This window comes from Lagopus leucura, unplaced genomic scaffold (assembly GCF_019238085.1).
Source record: "Lagopus leucura isolate 7727_CA_CO unplaced genomic scaffold, USGS_WTPT01 Super-Scaffold_100002, whole genome shotgun sequence".
Taxonomy (NCBI): domain Eukaryota; kingdom Metazoa; phylum Chordata; class Aves; order Galliformes; family Phasianidae; genus Lagopus; species Lagopus leucura.
In genome coordinates this window covers 85,875,154-85,894,657 of record NW_024962263.1, presented here as the reverse complement: position 1 = coordinate 85,894,657, position 19,504 = coordinate 85,875,154, and the positions used below count along the sequence as shown (strand labels likewise).

The following is a 19,504-nucleotide window of genomic DNA, read 5'->3' as shown; positions in this document are numbered from 1 at the left end:
AAAAAGTACAGCATTAATGTTTCATCCACTATTTCTAAATCTGACCTGTTTCTTTCTCTGTTTTTTGTTGTTGCTGTTGTTTTTTTTCTCTAGAGGAACTACCTGTGGAAGATACGTTATCTCAGTTCTGTGCAGAGCTGCAGGTACTGTCTTTAACAGAATCAGTCGGTGCTTTTTTTCAAGTCTGTTTTTTAAGTACAGTGAGACAGCACAATCATGTATTAGAGTAGGGAGAAAGGTAATTTGGTGCCAGAAGAAAGTTGCTGGATGTTTCTTTTCCACCAATAATTTCACATAATTTTGATTATTCACTTACATGATGTTTCTGTTACTTTTAACAATTCACCAGCTGGAAGCTTCAGCATCCTTCAGTGAGCTCAGGCAGAATGTCAATAGTATTCACAAAAGTTGATTTGGGGTAGATTGCAATTACAACTTTTGTGCTGACAGGAGAGAATACCCGTTGGCAGATTGTGCAGCCACATTTTTTCAAATAAAAACACCTAAATGTCTAAGGAAGCTTGTGGGAAGAAAAAAGTGATTTTGACACAGCAGTAACTGAATTACTGTCTTGAACTTCTGCAGTTTTGATTTCAAGTGAGACATATGCAGTCATCAAGGGAGCCAGAAAGAAATGCAAACATCAGTTGATCACTGGAGACAATGTTTTATAATCAGAGGTTTAATACTTTTGATTTGCTCAGTTTATTAGCAGGAAGACTGCATAGGAAAGAACGACAAAATAACAATTAATGGAGCTGAAACAAAATCAAACTGCATTTGTATTTACACTGCAGTTACAAGCAGTGAGACAATGTTTTTTAGCCATATGTAAAAAAAAGTACTGAAATAGCAAATTTCTTAATTTCAAATCAGAAATTGGATTATTAGAAATAAATTTGATTTCATCTAAATTTAGAGAAGTGTAAGTTATGGGTCTCTGCTCAACTGGATTGCAGAAATTTAGAAGCCTTTAGGGTATTGGAGGTCAGACAACATAATCTAGAGTCTCCTTGAGACCAGTAGGTTCAAGAAAGTTCATATTAACTTGGCATATATCAGAAAATGTCATGTCTAATTTCTCTGTATTTTCAAATTCCTGTCCAATTCTTGTTCTTGTGTTGACTGGCTTTGCATGGCCATATTTATAAAGCCAGACAGGTTTTTTTGAAATTTCTGGGAACAGAGTAATAACAGATAGGAGAACACAATAGCTACAGCAGCTGTTTATCTAGAGTGATATAAGAACTTCATTATGGTTTTCATGTATACTGTTAAAAATGTTGGCATTAGCATCCCAAAATCACAGCCTTTGATGATTAATGACTGAATTTTAAGAGAATAAGACACAAATGATGAAGCATTGTACAATGTTGTTGGGACACAATAGCACTGACCATCTCTGCAATTAAGTGTAGAAGTCATGTGAACCTCCGTACAGTTTTCAGAAGAGTATTGGCTAAGCTTTCTGAGTATTTTGCCTTTAGGAAAATGTGAACTAAAACCATTTCTCTTCAGCAGAAAGTACAAAGGACAGTCATTTATAAAGAAAGAAAATGCTATTAAAACTATAAAGAAGGAAGCCCGTGGGGTTAGTTTCCCATTACCACTGTGTTACCAGGGTCTGGTCCATTTTTTAAATTAAATAAAAACAAAAGAAGAGGAGAAGGTGAATTTTGCCCTGTTTTGTATTTAATCCAAGGACATGGTAGCTATTCAAAACAGGAAAAAATAGAAGGCTCATGTTTTTTTTAATTTTGAAAATGATTTTTAAATAGTCAAACATAATAATTTATCCAAAATATTTTCTATATTTGTTTTGACTAACAGTATTGTTAAAGCCAGACTACACACCACAAAGTACATGAACAGAATAGCCAGAGTTGTATTTACTGACCATTTTAACCCATGGGCAATGAGGAATTAAGTCCTTGAGAATTGACCTGCATTGCTAGGATTGCTAGGCTACAGCCCAGCTAGGCAGCTAAACTCTCAGAATGAAAGTACATTGTGCCTTCCTCCCTCCCTTCCTCCCTCCCTTCCTCCCTTCCTCCCTTCCTTCCTTCTTTCATTCCTTCCTTCCTTCCTTCCTCCGTCTTTGATTTATTATTTCAGCACCATCTGGTGGTTAGTTTAGAATCTGCTGCTTTTTTTTTTTTTTTCTTTCCCTCTTTACTACATCTACAGTAAAGTTTCTGTAAAGATTGAGGCTATTCCCACCTCACATAATCAAGGAATGGATATGTTTTGAAGGTCTCTCTGGATCCATCTGATCCAACTCCTGCTCATGCACAGACACTCAGAGCAGGGTGGCCAGGACCTTGTCCTGGTATCTTTTGAAGTTCTCCAAGGAGAAGGCTCTATGGACAATTTGTACTAGTGCTCCATCACCCACACAGTACAGAAGTGCTTCCTGATGGTCAGAGGGAACATCCTGTGTTCCAGTTTGTGTCCAGTACCTCCTGTTCTGGTATTGGGCACTACTGACAAAAGCACCACTCTGTCCTTTCTGCACTCTCCATTCAGATATTAAAGGACACTGATGAGGTCCTGAGAGCCTCCTCTTCTGCAAGCTGAACTGTAGCATCTCTCTTAGCCCTTCCCCAAAGGAGAGATGCTCCAATCCCATGATTATCTTTATATTCTTTCTCTCCAGTTGTATAACTAGGGTGTGTGTTTTTTTTGTTTGTTTTTAGAGAGCGAAAGTTTCACTTACAGGATTTTGGGTAAAATAGTGCTTTAGTAATAATTTTAAGTCAGGAGAACGTTGTTGTTGTTTCTAAAAGGACATCATCTAACATGCTAATTGATTTTCTATCCTGCCACTGTCTTGTTCTCAAAAAGCCCTTTCTTCCCTGCAGCTGTTGAGCAATCCAGAGAAGATAGCAGAACAGATAAGCAAGGACCTCTCCTGGCTTTGCTCCCACCTTCTGGCCCTGTGGACCCAGTTCCTGGAGGTGGCAACACTTCATCCAGAAGTCACAGCTTATCTGACTCAAGAACATCATATGCTAAGGGTAATGTTAGGAAGTTAAAAGCAAGTTCTGTAATGTTAACCTCCTGAATGATATTAATGGTGTATATGGATGGATATTTCTCTTACTCTTATGCCTTTATGAATATTTAAGGGAGATGAATTGAGTAAGACAAAGACAAGAAAAGAGGATTTAAATATAGATTTCAATTTTTGGAATATTGGAAAAATGTTGCTATTATGGTACCCATAATGTTGTACTAAATGAGTGTACTCTGAACACCAGAATCCAGCAGGAAACATGAGGTGGGTGGAAAGAGAGGTAGAGATGCCCCATATTGGTTACTTAAGCAGCAATCATAAACATGTTTTAAAAGGCACAAACACCACAATGACAAATAACCAAAAGATGGGTTTCTTTCAGCTTCTTTCTCAAAGCACAGAATTACACCAAAGGAACGCTCTCTTCACTAAGTCACATATAGACAACTAGTTACTGCCTTTCTCCTAGTGAGTTTCACAGCATGAAATATTAATACTCTTCATGTGGAAATTGGGTTTTTTTGGTAATAAAGAAGGCACAAAAATGATTGCCTTTTGAACTGACTTTGTCAGATCTGCCTATCTGATTAGTGAGCAAGTGCTGTGCCTTCCATGAGGACTTTTTTGGTTATTGAATGTACATCACTTTCATCACTTTTCATTTACATCACTTCAGCTGAGCTGAGCTCCTGGGCTGATCTAATCATTAGATTAGGAGCATACAGAAAATGATAGGATTCATCTTGCTTTGCTTTAGATGTCTAGAGTGTAGGTGTTAGCATTCCAGCTTCCATTCCGGTAGTTGTTAAAGTTATCATTGGAGGTCCGGTCAATGGAGTTGAGAGAATGTGAATGCCTGCAAAAGGTAGACATAAAATTCAGGAAGATGTGAACAACGTTGAGATTCCCCTCATTATTTTGGCTCGGTCTCCCTTCATTTTGAGAGGTCCAGGATGGCTTCATCAGCCAAAGAACATAACTTGACTCCCAGCTCCAGCAAGGTGAATTTCAGTATCAATGGGTGCCTACTGCTGGCATGACCTGTGGCAAATTATGTATCCTCACATACTTCAGTTTCTCTCCATGTAAGCTGTGCAATAGTACTTTCACAGTTATGTAAAGCAGTTTGAGAGCTCCAGATAAAAAAGTGCAGTATTTTAAAGGGTGTTAGTCCTTCTTTTATTAGAAAAGCCATTTGTTGACATATGGCTGGGATTTATTGATGTTCTGAGATCCTATCATGTGGTTTTCACTGCCATTCTCTGACACCATAATAGAGATGGCTCTTACAGATTTTCATAGTAATGTATAGGCTGCAGCTCAACAGTTCATTACTATGGCACATTATGATGGATTGACTGAAACTCAACACTTATTCCATATCAGACAGCAACACTGAATTTTTTATAGCTTATTTTGCACTCGTCCTCTGCCAGATCTTCAAATCTGTGACTACTTTTTTAATTGATTATCCAATCTACTGTCCTTGAGGAGATCTAAAGAGCTCCAATTTGTATGTATAGTGATGCAGGCTGATATGTTTCTGCCATGATAGGGCTTATTCTCTTCTGGGCTGATGTGTAAAACTTCCTTTAATATCCTGGGAATTGTGACTGATCCCATAGAAAAGATTTGTTCTAATTTATTAACTCACTCCACTGCTGCTATGATCTGTACAGTGGGAAAGGAAGAAGTCTTTCTCATTTTAATGTTACAGAGAAAAATGTTAAATTTGACACTTTAAGGAAAGTAGTGGGAAGACACACAAAAGAAAATCTCAGTTTACTATCAAGGGACAGCTCTTCCAGCAAAATATGCAACAACACTAACAGCTTTGTACTAGAATGGAAAAGTAAAGCAGAGTTGAGCTCTTTATTTTCTTTCTGACACCAGAGTGGTGCAAAGCAAATGAAATGTTAAGGAATCTAGTCCTGACAGTCTTTGCTCTGCTTTTAGCTTAATTGCACCTGGCACCTTTCAGCAGATCTTAGGTTTAACTTCCATGTTTCTTCCCCAGGTAAGGAGATTCTCAGAAGCCTTCTTCTACACTGAACACAATAAACTTGCTGTGCTGACATTCCAGGAAGGCCTGTGAGTAACTGATTGAATCTCTCCTGCCACTGATATAGCTGAAAATATAGTTGCTTAATATATTTTTCTACAAAGAATGAGAGCTTTTCTGCTGTTTATGGGTGGGGTTGTTTTGAGAGAAGTCACCATGTCTATTCTAGCTCCATATAGTAAACCCATTGAAAGCAATGTCCAAAGTAAGATGATGCTTCAGAGATGACTATTTCTGAAACTCTCATAATTCATATAAGAGAGTTCTTTTTCTTACTCCCCCTCTCACATTACTTTCAGATTCAGGGAATGACTAAAACACTGCAGCAAGAGCATTCTACTGATAGGATGTAGGAGATCCTCTTTCCCTTGTCATTTCCCAGTTGGATGCATGTATCTTAGAGCTTATCTACAACACCACCACCAATATCGGGGCAGACAAAAACATCTTTTATGTCTTTGTTCAATTAAATTCATAAACTTCTACCAGATTTAATAATGGAAATCTTAATAGAAGGTAACTGTTGGAAAATAACAAGAAAATAACATTTATGAGTTTGTTTTCTACTCTTCCTTGTAATATATTTGGGTGTAGGCATTCATGGATTTATTCAGATACTTTTTCTATCCCTACTTTCCATAGCAGTGAAGATCTATAACTGTAGAATCTTGATTTATTATATGGCCAGTGCAAAGATGCATTCACTGGATCCAGCACCAAATGAGGACAACCACCACAGCAGCTAGAGGAAGTGAAAGATTGATGTGAGCTCAGGGTTGATAATTAATCGATTAAGAATCATAGAATCATACAATGATTAAGGTTGGAAAAAACCTCATCTAGTCCAACCAAGAATCAACTGTGCAAAACAATCTGGGAAAATAAACATTGCACTGGGCTGCATTTGCAAGAATATGCTATGAAACATGAACAAGATAATTACTTCCTTCTGCTTGACACCTCTTACTGCCTAAAAAGCCAAATGCACAGCATGGGTAATGCTCATGACTCAAACTCTGAAGGCAGAGTTCAAGGAAAGCTCTGCAGATTTGAATTTTAAAACAGTGAGGGATGTCCAGATGATATCTGCATGAACATGGGAGGACTACAGCATTACTGAAACAGAAACCTTTCAGAAATGGCTAAAAGGCCATGATGGCCAATCCTGTCATGATGACAGGGCTAAAGTGAGACATTTGTTTCCAACCAAGAGCAAAGTAGAACATGACCTTCTCAGAGCTATCACTAGAAACATTAAGACCTATTTGGTACTGGAGGAAAGCTGTGTGGCTTCATCAGTGAACTGGTTATACAAGGCTACCTTGTTCTGCCAAATTAGAGCAGAGTCATGGCTGCAAGGGCCCAACTATGATCGCTTAGTCCTCATTAAGTCATGTTTTAAGTGAGATGTGTACAAGAAAAGCCCCATGTCAGGACCCTGTTGTTAGGGCAAATATCATTCATGGCCTTATCTAAGCAAACACAACCCTGCACAGGGGGAAGCCTAATTGCATGAAGTGCTTTTATTTCTCCAAACAACCATAGAGCTAAACCTTTCCTGTAGATAAGCATAATTTTTCCTCAGTGACTATCGAGGTGAGAGAGTACAAAAAATAAAATAATATAGCAAATGCTAAATATTGGTCAATTGCAGTAAATTTCATTAATTGGTCTATACAGGCTTCATGTCAGAATCCTGTTTTCTTTTTGGTTGGGCTATGTGGTGCAATTAGCAAAGCAAAATAATTCTCTGGTAGAAAGGCTGCCAGAGTATTATTACTGGGAGTGCCAGCAGGGAGTTTTAATTGGGTTCAGAGAGGTTCCATATGAAGTCAACTCTCAGTGTGCCAGATACTATACAAACACTTCAAATATTGGTATTGGTAATAGGTGAACGGTTGGACTGGATGATCTTTTAGGTCTTTTCCAACCTTGGTGATTCTATGATTCTATGAAATATGAACATAGTTTTTCCCCAATTCTGTCTTTCTTGTTGCCAGAAAAAAATTGTTTTTGCCTCCCATAATGTTGTTGTAAGTCCCTTGAATCACAGAATCATATAATTATTTGAGTTGGAAGAGATTTTTAGAGACCATCTGATCCAAATTCCCTGCAATAGACAGGGACATCTACAGATACATCAGGTTTCTCAGAGCCCTGTCCAGCCTGACCTGTGTTAGGCCATGCCTACATGCATGGCAGTATTTTACTACTCAAGTACAACAAGAAATACCATTTCAAATGGACTGGGTAACACACAAGATGGCAGGTGGCACAGTCTCCCAATACTTCACAGAGAAAATTATTGGTATTAATGATTCATTTTTCTTGTTCCAGAAACTGGTCTCAGAGAACGTTTATAATTTTTACATATTGCCTTTAGTATAAATGCTGGTGCTATTTATTAGTGTCAATAAGAACTTAATTATGGTGCTAAGTTTCAATTCCAAATACCCAGATATTAATGCAAACAGGAATGAGCATTTAGATGTTTGTGACTTTTCCCTGAGTCACGTTTTAGCAACCAGTGACTCGCTTATCTCTGAGGAAAAAATATCTGGTAAGAGCAATGATGGTCAACACCAATTGTGTTCCAAAGAAGCCCATATGATGGCTTGCACAATTTTTTTTTTGTCTGGATGTTAGGAATTTTCCATGCTGGCATGAGGGCAGATCAACTGAATTACAAATCTTTTATCTGAGTAATTCTTCATATGAAGAATGTTTCTTCTAGTTAACTAGCACATGGTGATTACCTGCCTCCTACCATTGATAATCTGAAAAATTGACAAAATGCAGTCCTGACTCCATTCTTTGCCAGGCCCACACCCCTCAGGATCACAAACTCAGCCAAGGCATGGTTGCTCAAGCTCAGGCTGCCTCCAGTCTTAATGCCTTTAACTATCCCCTCTGCATTTGTGAGCACCAGATCCAGTAACACTTCACCTGTGCTTGGTCAGTCTGTCCAATACCCAATCCAGAAAGTTATCATCAATGAACTCCAGGAGTCTCTTGGATGGCTTGCAGCTCACTGTGTTGTTTTCTCAGTAGATATCTGAGTGGTTGTAATTCTTCATCAGGACAAAAGCCTGTGAGAACAGCACTTCTTGCAGCTGAAGCAAGAAGAACTTGACAACAGGCTCCCCTTGATCAGTTTGCCTGTAGTAGACCCTGACCACCAGTTGTCCTTTATTGGTCTCATCCCTAATCTTAACCCCCATGCTCTCAACCTGTTCCTGGCTGTTTCTCAGAGGGATCTCCTTGCAGTCCATCTACTTCTTGATTTGGAAGGCAACCCCTCAACTTTTCCTACCTTGCCTGTCCATTCTAAAAAGCTTATAGTCCACAATGATATCAATTGAAAAGCACTATTATTAACTGCCTTTGCTGCCTGGCTTGCAGGAGTGACTGATAAACAGCACGTTAAACATTCAAACACTCAATTTCTTTTGCATTTTGCTGCCAGGATCCAAAGTCATGCGCAGATTTCTACAGAAATTCGTAATTCAGAGTACTTTACCAGCATGCCCCCGCTGCCAGCAGAATGCCTAGACATCGATGGTGACTGGAACACGCTTCCTGTTATTTTTGAAGATAGGTACATGGATTTGCCTTGCAAAGGTGAGTGAAACACCCCGAGTACAGCTTCATGAGACAGCTGGACTGGAGAAGTTGACTTTCCTAGCCCAAGGTATTTGATCTCACCTATCTTGAACTGGCTCTTCCTAGGATGAGAGCATAATCCTCTACAAAATAGAGCTGAAGTCATATTATTATTTTTTTAATATTGGACTTTAGATTATTTACTGTAACTTCACACTTTTTTTCATTTAACACAATGTTTAGTTGAAAGGGCTGGAAGCAAAATACAGAAAGAAAAAAAATTGGATTTTTGTTACGGTAACAAACAGCGCAACAAATTTCATACCCAGAGTGACATCTAGTGTTAAGAAAAGTCAGAACTAAAAGCCTTACAATTTCTATGAAGACCAACACTGTCCCCAAAAGGCAGTATTGCTTTTCTTAAAAATAATTTCCCCTGGAGTGCCTAGGTGATTTTTTATTAAGATTTTTCATTAAGAAAATATTTAGTTCTGCAACGCTGAAGTACAACCTTTTAGTCTTTGCTTCCTTTTTCTTTTTAAGCAACTATTAAGATTAGCAGAGAGGTAATACATATTAATACCATAAGTGACCATGGTCCAGTAAATATGGCTTGTTATTCAGAATTTCCACTCTTCCAGAGCTATCAAATTACCTCAATTTTTACAGTCATAATTACTAATGTTTAAGCCATTAAACTGTGTAATAAGCTAATTCACAAGCAAGATCAACACTACATATAATGTGGTACAACAGTAGGAACGTAAAGTGCCAGTTCTGGTTGGTTTATCAGTGCTAGAAACTAGCAGTTTAGATATTATCAATAAAATATAGTTCCCTCTGTACAATTCTGTATTTTTGGCCTAATTTTAACTTGTTTACTGATTATAATACCAGTTAAATGAACTCTGGCATTTGCATTTGTAATATATTTCTAATGTAGAGATAATTTATATAGTATAATTATACATACTTTTCTAGGCCTTACAATCACTGTTCCAAGTCCCATATCATACTGGGGTAGTATACTGTGCTGAGTGGAAGTTGCAGATACAAATTCTTTTTTTTTCTTTCTTTCTTTCAGACCAGAATTTGGATACTTTCCCAGATTTTGAGGCTCTTGCCAATACTCAAACTGATACAATACACGAGAAGGAAAATCTTGCATCAAATAATGACACTGTAGAAATGAAAGGAGACTTTGGGAAAGGTACTTTGCTAATACACACAGACAGGATAAACGGGAATCCTTGCTTGTATAGTGATTCCAAAGGTGCTGCTTTCGCAGCCAAGGGTATAAACCAGCACTCCACATCTCAGGTATGTACAGCGAACAAAGAAGGCCAAAGGATACCTGAAAACATTTATGTTTCAAGTAAGGAAACTACTTCTGTCTCAGAGCTAAGCAATACAGAATGCATATCAGAGGAGTCTAAAACATGCAAGGAAGTTTTATTAAAAGACAATAGGCATTCAGTGGCTATTACCACTGAAGAGAAGAAATCTAGCAATAAGGGTGCCCATAAAAGTGAGCCCATGTTGATTGTCAGTGCTCAGATTGAGTGCGGAGCATGTGGAACTGATGGCTTGGAAGGCAGGACTGAAATACATAAAATGGCTGAATCTGGTCATCCTGAGAATAATTTCAGTTCTGAGCTTGAATTGAGTGAATTCATCAGGCTTGAAAGAACACCAGATGCAGATAGCAAGCCTCTGCAGCCTGTTTTGAAAGCTTTGCCCTCTCACAGCTTGGAGGTGAAGTTGTTCACGAAGGAGCAACGAACTGAGGAGTGTGAAGAATTTACCCTGATGTCAGGGGTCATAAAGAGATCCTCCTCTATTATATCAGATTCGGGCATCGAAAGTGAACCAAGTTCCGTGGCATGGTCCGATGCTCGGAGCCGGGCTCTGGAACTGCCCAGTGATCGAGAGATCCTGCACCACTTGGTGCGGAGACATGCCATCCACCGGAATTCCCTGGAGGGTGGGCACACAGAAAGCAATACCAGCCTGCCCAGCGGGATACAAGCGTCTCTCACATCCATTAGTTCTTTGCCCTTTGAGGAAGAAGAGAGAGAAGTGGAGCTTACCAAACTGACTAAATCTGTCTCAGCTCCTCAGATCAGTAGCCCAGAGGAGCCTTTGGAGGAGGTGGACATATCTAAACGCATTGAAGCAACCTCACGAGACTCAGGAGGATATTTAAAAAGCTGCAGGGAAACAGAGAATGGAGATGGTCAACTAATGATGGATTTTTCTGTGTGTCAGCTCACCACTGAAAGTGGGCAACCAGAACCAAGAGGACCTCCCAAACTCTCTGCCAAAAACAGTAATGACAACCTAGAACTACAAAAGGAGGAGGCAAAGGAAGATTTCTCAGAGACTTACTGTAGTTTGGAATGTGCAAAACCACCTGCATGTAATCCTCTCAGAGATAATGACTCTGAATGTCAATCACTGGAGAACAACGATGAGTGCAGCTTAAAAACACCAAGGGCTAATAATTACTTGGACAAAAGTATAGGCAAGTTTGATAAGTACATTACAGATCCAAAGGATACATCTAAGCCGGACAGCTTAAAAATAGAACAAGACTTGTACATCAATGTGAGAAAAACAGGAGAGGACAGTTTCTCACAAAGCATAAAGCTGGTACCACATATTTGTAATCCTGTTTCAGGTCCTTCAGAGACTTCAACAGAATTTGGCTCAATGCAAGGAGAATGCAATAGCTTTCTTGCTGATGAGAGCCTGCTGGTGTATGCAGAAATGCAGGGGTTACAGGAAATTGAGCTCAACGACTCACCTGCCTCAGCAGATCCTGCTGCAGAATCCTGCCAGGACAAATATCCTCAGGAACTTGACAACCAAGGGCAGAAACTTGTAGCTAATGGCACTGGGTTTCACTCGGTTACAATGGATGGGGTAGCACTGGAAAGCAGAAAGGCTGTTGATGTAGTTAACCTCTCTGTCTCTTGTACGGCCACATGTCTTCCCTTTTCTTCTGTGCTCAAAGAGACCCCTGCGATGGTTGGCATCTCTGCAAAGCAGGCTGCATTTCCCATCACACGTCAGCCTCTGGGCTCTTTTGGAGCTGTTTCTTCCCATTCAAATGAGGTGGATGAAGAGGCCAATGAAAGGATGCTGAAGTAAGAATGTCTGATTAATTAATCAATGTTGCTGTCATGTCATGACACCTTGAAAAAGTTCAGGGCCCTAATATGGAAATGGGTTGTGGCGAGGGGAATATCAGCCTTTTCTATCAGGAAACAGCAATAGGACATGAGGTAATGGCCTCAATTTGTGCCAGGGGATGTTCAGATCAGATATTGGGAAGAAGTTCTTCTCAGAAAGAGTGGTGAGGTATTGGAACAGGTTGCCCAGGGAGATGGTAGAGTCACTTTCCCTGGACGTATTTAAAGAAAAGATTGATGTAATAGTTATGGACATGGTTTAGCGGGCAATATTGGTAGTACGTGACCAGTTGGACTAGAGATCTTAAAGGTCTTTTCCAACCTTAATGATTCTGTGATAATGAAAACTTGTATTCAGAGACAGTTGCTACCTGAGAAATTACAGTCTAAGTAATCCAAATAGACATATGATTTATACATAATAAATAGTCTAAGCAGACAGGAGTGTCACGGAGTTGACTAGATCAATCTATGTCTGTGACAGGGGCGACAGGCCTCTGCCCTCCCCCCCCACCCCAGTCCCACAAAATGGGAAGGAAGGAAGGGAGGAAAAGAGCAGCGGCAACAATCTATGGAGGAAAACTTATTTTACTATAATATTGGAATACAAGATAACACAATATATACAATTTAATTGAAATTGAGATTAATAAATCAGACAAGATAAGAGAGTTCCCGGGACCGAGTCAAACCTGAAAAGCTTGGAACAGCTAGGAAAGCACCCTCCAGCACCCACTGCCAGGCAGCAAGAGAGTGGGGCCCCCCCCCCCCCCGGAAGGGTCAGATCCCATGACTGCTGTAATGTACAGGGATAGGTACTTGGAATTGGGGCAGTGACACTTTAATGCCCCGTACACTACATGATGTTTTGATGTGGAATACTGAAACCCAAAAAATAAAAAACAAAAACAAAAAAAACATAGAACCATGACAAGGAGACACAGAAACACAGAGATACCCAAGATCTTCAGAGAATTTAGGTCCTTAAACCTTGTGGAAATGAGTGAGATTTGGGTGTGCATATAGTCTTCAACATTTTGCCCATCATTATGAAGTCATGGTTACCCAGACATGAGTATTGATCCTATATAATTGTAGTGCCATAGCTTGTTTTTCTTTTCTGCTTAATTTTAACAATTAACTAAGCAATGAAAGGGGATCACAGCTGGGTTGTAGGGCATTAGCTTCAGTTTCTGAAACTAGAAAATGGGAGAATGGACATTCAGGGTACCTGGAGAACAGACTCTTTTTTCCCCCTGCTCTTTCTTAGCCTATTATCTTCTCTACATCCTGATTTCTCCCGGTCAGAATAGAACCTTGTCATTTCTAGTTTGAGAGTTGGCTGTTGAATACCCAGTTCTACTGTGATTAATTAATGTATTCTCCAGTTTTTATCAGGCCAAAGAAAAATTTAAAAAAGAAATGAAGATTGAAGGATTTCTGTACAGTGACTTATCTGTACTAGCTTCTGATATCCCATATTTTCCACCAGAGGAAGAGGAAGAAAATTTGGAAGATGGAATTCACCTGGTTGTCTGTGTCCATGGATTGGATGGTAAGACCTGCTGTGTGCAAGAGTCATTCTGGTGTAAGCAGAATGTGAACAGTGAAAAATGCAGATCTACAGGAAGTGTGAAAGAACAGAGTCTAACGAAAACATTTATCATAGAGTTTAGCTTTTACGTTATTATAATAAAGAAATTCTAGGAGAATATTAAGTATTTAACAAATGAGTACCGCAGCATATTTTTGTCTGTTTAGGCAGAATTCTGCACCAAATTACGTCAGTCCTTCCAGTCAATGTACAGTATATTACAGTAACTCTTCATGTTTTTTTGGAGATATCTGGTTGTTTAGCCAGTTGTTTATCTGGTTGTTTACGCCACCAGGATGAAAACATTATTTAACAAAGTATACCAATGTTGTAGGAAAGATTTTTGCTGGCTTTAGAATGTTGAAGAATAATCCATATTCACTGCAGTGGAAGGCTGACATGGAATATTTTGAATGGATACTTTTTAAGCTGAAAATGGATATGCTAAAGTTGATACTTTCCTTAAAGTTATTGGTTTCAGTGGGCTAGGTGAAGGTGTTAATCTTGAGACTACAAAGAAGGAGGGACCGAGCCTCAGAAGTGTGAAATTCTTCCTGTCTTATTCAGGCATTTTTTGCCATTTAATATCCCAATGGCAGTAATGTGTTTCTCATAAAAGTGCATACTTTTCCAGCAAAATAGCAGAATACCCCTAGTCTAGTATGAAATTGGAGCATTTTGGTCATCTTCCAAAATGTTATAAGACCGCATTTCAGAACCAGGTCTAATTGCAAGTATAGAGAGGCAGGCTATTCTGCATGTGATTATCCATCCTTATACCCAAACCACAGGTGCAAATGACCCCTGAAGGTCTATGGTGCACCTGGTATTATCACTTGGTGCAAACTGGAAGGGACAGATATCTGCCTTTTCACGACCCCTTGTCTTATCTACCTGGTTAGAAAATAGGGGACTAAGTTATTCTGAGCTCAATCTTTGCCCTGTCCTCCATACTGTGCAGCTCATGTAATGCCCAAAAGCAGAAGGTGAGGTCCAGCCTTCCTTGCACAGATGTCAACATTCTTTCTCTCCCATTGTTTCAATGCATGATCCTATGGTGTGGTAAGCTGTCATGGCAGCACTTAGCAAGAGCTTCCTGGTGCAAAGGTGTATTAGAAGACAAACGTATTGAATCAAGTCTCAATTATTTTTTTTCTGTCAAATTACATCTTATAAAGTGTCATTCATTTCTAGGTAACAGTGCAGATCTACGGCTGGTAAAGACTTTTATAGAACTGGGACTCCCTAGTGGAAAACTGGACTTCCTAATGTCTGAAAGAAATCAGGTAGTACAGAGCTAAATTTTGTCTTCCATTAGATCTCCTACAAGCTGTTGGTGTTGCTTCAGGAAGGCTTTCACAAGCTGGATTAAGCAGTAGAACTGGGGAATTCAATGAGTTTTAGTAGGATTGAGCTCAAATACCTGTTCTTGTGTAAAATGGTTAGATTGAACCCATTTGGAAATATCTAGAGCATCGAGGTCAAAAGCAATTAGGTTATTACTTAAAAGACTAGAACTTACACAAAGAAAATTGATTTGTCTTGTGAGTTTGAAACCTTTCAACCTCTGCCTGTTGGATGCTGAGTGACACAACACCAACAGAAAGCAGCATGTTTAATGATGTTAAATTCTCTGGAGGATGTAAAATATATCCAGAAGGTGTTGTCCGCTTCTTTTGGTGCATCAACCATTATTTCACCTGTTAGAATTTTTGTGAGATTTATATTCTTAAATGATAAAGAAATGTCTTTCAGGAAAATTCACTGCCAGTCCAAGCAGAGCAACAAAAATGAATTCAACACTCTTCTTTGCAGTGAACTCATATTTATGAAACAGAGGCCTACACTTATTCATAAGATAAGGATTTCCAGTGCTGAATCAGAAACATTATTATGATTTAAAATCAGTTCATAATCTTGAGTCAGAACTTTCCACCCTTTACTCAATAGCTTTTATATTTACAAGTGAGTAGTTGGTGTTGGTCTATGAATTTGCCACCTTCAATGAACATCTCACTAGCTCTTACAGAACCTCTACTTACCATTATCCTGAGGTCATAATTGGAACTTTCAATCCTATAGTGTGGAAAGATGAGAAAGTTCCTATAGCACTGGAAATAGAATGGGTTTTGGCTTTTTTTTTTTTTTTATTTAAATTATAATTGATTCTTTAAAGTATCCAGTCACCTTTTTTCCCTTCTCTGGGAACCATTCTGAAAATGATCCACAAAATCAAATGTTTAGCTGAATTTTCCTTAAGAGAGTAGAAGGCAAGCCACCTTTTTTAGGCAGTCCTCTAATTGACAAGCTCAGTCAGGCTGAGATACTGAAGATACTGAAGGATAGATATATAACCTGGTGAAATATGACTTTTGATGTGTTTTAGTTGTGATTAATGTCCAAGCTGGTATTTTTCCACTTTTAAACAACCTGAAAGATTTGGGATGATGAGCCTGAGAAGAAATCAGTAATTAACAATGCAGACTAAACAAACAGGCAGGAGGTTAGTGGACTGTTTGTAGTTTATGTAAACTTTTATTTTAATGCAGTATTGCAAAGTGAATATGCTCATGTTTTCTTTTGCCAGAGCTGCAATTAGCAAGATGGGTTGTGTCACAAAAGCATTAATTACTAGATATGTTTGCTCTGAATAGCTGTTCCAATATTTGATGATTGTTTCTGTGGCAACTTGTTAGTTATTTGATTTAGAGTCCTGTTGATTTGCCAGATGACACAGTTCTGAATAAGATTTGCCTGTAAATGTGTAGATCAAACAATATACTGTTGTTGTTTTGGTTTTTTTTTTGTATCACAATTGCCACTATTGTTGGCATCAACAAATTGTCTCTCTCTCTGGCACTCATTCTCTTACTGATATTGTTGAATAACAAACACACAACATTCACACAACATTTATTAAATGACATAATAATTTTGTGATCACATCCTTATCACCCACATCAGCCATGTATGTGTAACGCATGTAGATTGCTCTGAAAGTAATGCTTCCTATTTATTTTCATGGAAACTATAACAGATACAAAGAACACGATTACACTATTTGATAGACCAAATTCTCAGGTACAAAACAGTATTTTTCTTTATAATCACCAGCATAGCTATGCATTTTCACCAGCGATGAACAGAAGCCTGCATACTGTGCCTACAAAAATGTGCAACAGCAGAGGTGATCTGCTGTCACCACTTCTGAAACATAGCACCCACCGACTCACTGTGTTCACATCCACTGTTTATTCTCCATAAACAATCAGTAAGCATCCATGAATATCAGTGGGTGCCATATTTTCCACATGAAGGAAATCAGTGCTTCATAGACACTTACTTCCACGTCAGGCCCCATTTTATCAGACTGCCTCTCTGCTGCCATTTGTCTCAGCAATAAAATGTAGCAGAACATTGGCTGGAAGGGTCAACCTCTACTACCGTATCACCAACATCTGCCTCTGATATTGTGGGCCAACATAATAAGATAGGAAGCATTAATTTCAGAACCAAACTTCTATATTATGTAAATTATTTTATCATAGTAATCTGTTCAATTCTAAATATCAAAAGCTTTTATTTTGTTGTGTAGAATATGGCTCAGAGGCTGAGCATTAGCAATTCTCACCACTATTAAGTGAGGCCACTTCAAGCCTTAATTATGAATCAGAAATCACAGAATCACATAATTGTAGGGTTTTGAAGGGACCTCTAGAGATCATCGAGTCCAAGCCTCCTGCAAAGCAGGTCCCCTACAGCAGGCTACACAGGTAGACATTCAGGCAGGTTATGAATATTTCCAGAGAAGGAGAAATCACTCAGCCTGATATTGTTAGACTTACTATTAATAAAGTATAGGCCCAGGTTAATATTATCATGCCTAATGTAGAGGCAACGTCATTGGAGAAAACAGAAGCAACCACAGTGATTTTAACCCCTTAAAATACTGTCTTCTACAGTGTCAGGAAAAGTACAGGAAGTGTAGGATTGATCTTGTTCAAAATTTAATACTCACGTTTTATGTCTGAAGCTAGGAACACAATATAGGGTCAATTAAACTCTGACAAAAGATTTTGCCTTACCTCACCTGAGAGCTCAGTGAAGACAGTGAATTTCCACATGGGCTGTACAAACAGCCATGTGATCGATAGTAACCAGTTGTTCCTGATGATGTGAGAAATACTTGAGTAAGTTTGCAATGTTGCCTGGAATATTTTTGTAATAAACTGAAAGTGAAATTTCATGATTGTTTTCAAAGAGCTTAAATTTTTAGAAGGTCAGGAGAATGAGAAAAATTCTGACCCCACTGAGCATTCATATAGAAAATTTAGAATAGTTATTGCTTTTCTGCTTATGATTTATTTTGAAAATGACAATAGCCTGGGATATATGTACACTGCAGTAGTTTTTTATTCACTTTCTCAAACCTTTTTTCACCAGACTGATACTTTTGCTGATTTTGATACAATGACCGACCGATTGTTGGATGAAATTATCCAGCATATTCAGTTGTATAACCTCTCCATATCCCGGATAAGGTAAGCATTCTTACTGAATTGTCTGTAGCTATCTGTGGCTGTGAGCATCGTTCAGTGAAATTAGCTTTTCCAAAACTGTCCTATGTCAAAAGCCATTGAGGTCAGTGAGCTGAATTTTTACATTGTAATAGGTGGTAGAGAGTAGTGAAGCTGAACAAAATATAAAATGACAGCTAAATGGTGGTACTAAATGCCCAGATAGAGGCCAATTGAGAGCAGTTTATGTTTCCCTTATACTTAATTTAAATATCATATGTATGTTTTTTTGTATTTATATTATTCTGTCTTTCCCAACAGTTTTATTGGGCATTCCCTTGGTAATGTCATCATCCGATCTGTACTAACTCGCCCCAGGTTTCGCTATTACCTCAACAAGTTGCATACCTTCCTGTCCCTCTCTGGGCCTCACCTTGGAACCCTTTACAACAACAGTACTTTGGTTAGTACAGGTAAGAGTTAATGGGAGGGCACCTACTGCATGTCTAAGACTGCTTCTTGGAAAATCCATAGGTGTAAAGCAACGAAAGAAGAACTTGCTTCCTCTGTGTTGTTCCACTTCTCTTTATACTGACAGTAAATAGAGGCATTTCCAAAGCTGAAGAAAACATAGTAGTGTGAGAGCTGAATGTCTCAATGTTTAGCCTTCCTGGATGTTTAAGTTGCCACAACACTGGACAGTCCAAATGAGACACCTAGACTTTTCTCATTGTTTATTAACAATTCAAGAGGAAACAAAGACATAAAATAAGTAGTTAAAGTGCTAACCTTACTGAATTCACTTTGAGTTTATTATTAAAGGCACATATCTTTAATCCCTTTTGTTGATAATTAGCAAAAAGGTAAAAATATAGTCAAATTTCCATTGCAGGTCTATGGCTCATGCAGAAATTGAAAAAATCAGGGTCACTTTTGCAGTTGACCTTCAGGGACAATGCAGATCTGCGCAAGTGTTTCCTTTACCAGCTCAGCCAAAAAACAGGTGAGTGAGGCTTAATGTAATTGTGCAGATGTTGGGAGTTATTCCAAAGGATTCTGCTAGATTGCCATCTCCTACAAGGATTAAAAAATATGTATGCTATTACTGATCTTTCTTTAAATGTTTTGGCTTTTGAGAAGGATAACTCTTTCTAATATTAATATCTGTTTTATTTGTGCCTTTTTTTCTGCACAGTTTTAAATGAATATAGTTGCCAAACAGTTAGTGCCCAATTAAAGCCTCCATGATGAAGCAAGCCTGCACCTAATTTCATATTCTTCAAGCAAGAAATAACAGGCCACAATCATTTAATTCATTTTAATAGATGCAAATCATTTTTTCTTCTTTTTTATTATTTTTAAAATTTAATATCTCTTATCTCTAAGAAATAGATGCTGTGAGATGAAGAGCAAATTTTATCCATATTTGCAAGGTGAAGATTCTAATCAATCACTGTTTGAAACCAAGACAGTTCTTGCTTTTTTTTTTTTTTTTTTTTTTTTTTTTTTTTTTTTTTT

General features: G+C 38.4%; 1 protein-coding gene across 1 annotated transcript in view; it reads left to right on the top strand.

Moving 5' to 3' along the window:
* FAM135B (family with sequence similarity 135 member B) overlaps window positions 1-19,504 on the top strand; it is a 120,180-nt gene that overhangs the window by 98,536 nt on the left and 2,140 nt on the right. The window contains exons 8-17 of the mRNA XM_042869670.1: window positions 94-143; window positions 2,862-3,017; window positions 5,034-5,107; window positions 8,545-8,699; window positions 9,766-11,830; window positions 13,264-13,430; window positions 14,664-14,755; window positions 17,913-18,010; window positions 18,308-18,459; window positions 18,879-18,989. Coding sequence (XP_042725604.1) covers window positions 94-143; window positions 2,862-3,017; window positions 5,034-5,107; window positions 8,545-8,699; window positions 9,766-11,830; window positions 13,264-13,430; window positions 14,664-14,755; window positions 17,913-18,010; window positions 18,308-18,459; window positions 18,879-18,989 — 3,120 coding nt within the window. The remainder of the gene's footprint in view (window positions 1-93; window positions 144-2,861; window positions 3,018-5,033; window positions 5,108-8,544; window positions 8,700-9,765; window positions 11,831-13,263; window positions 13,431-14,663; window positions 14,756-17,912; window positions 18,011-18,307; window positions 18,460-18,878; window positions 18,990-19,504) is intronic.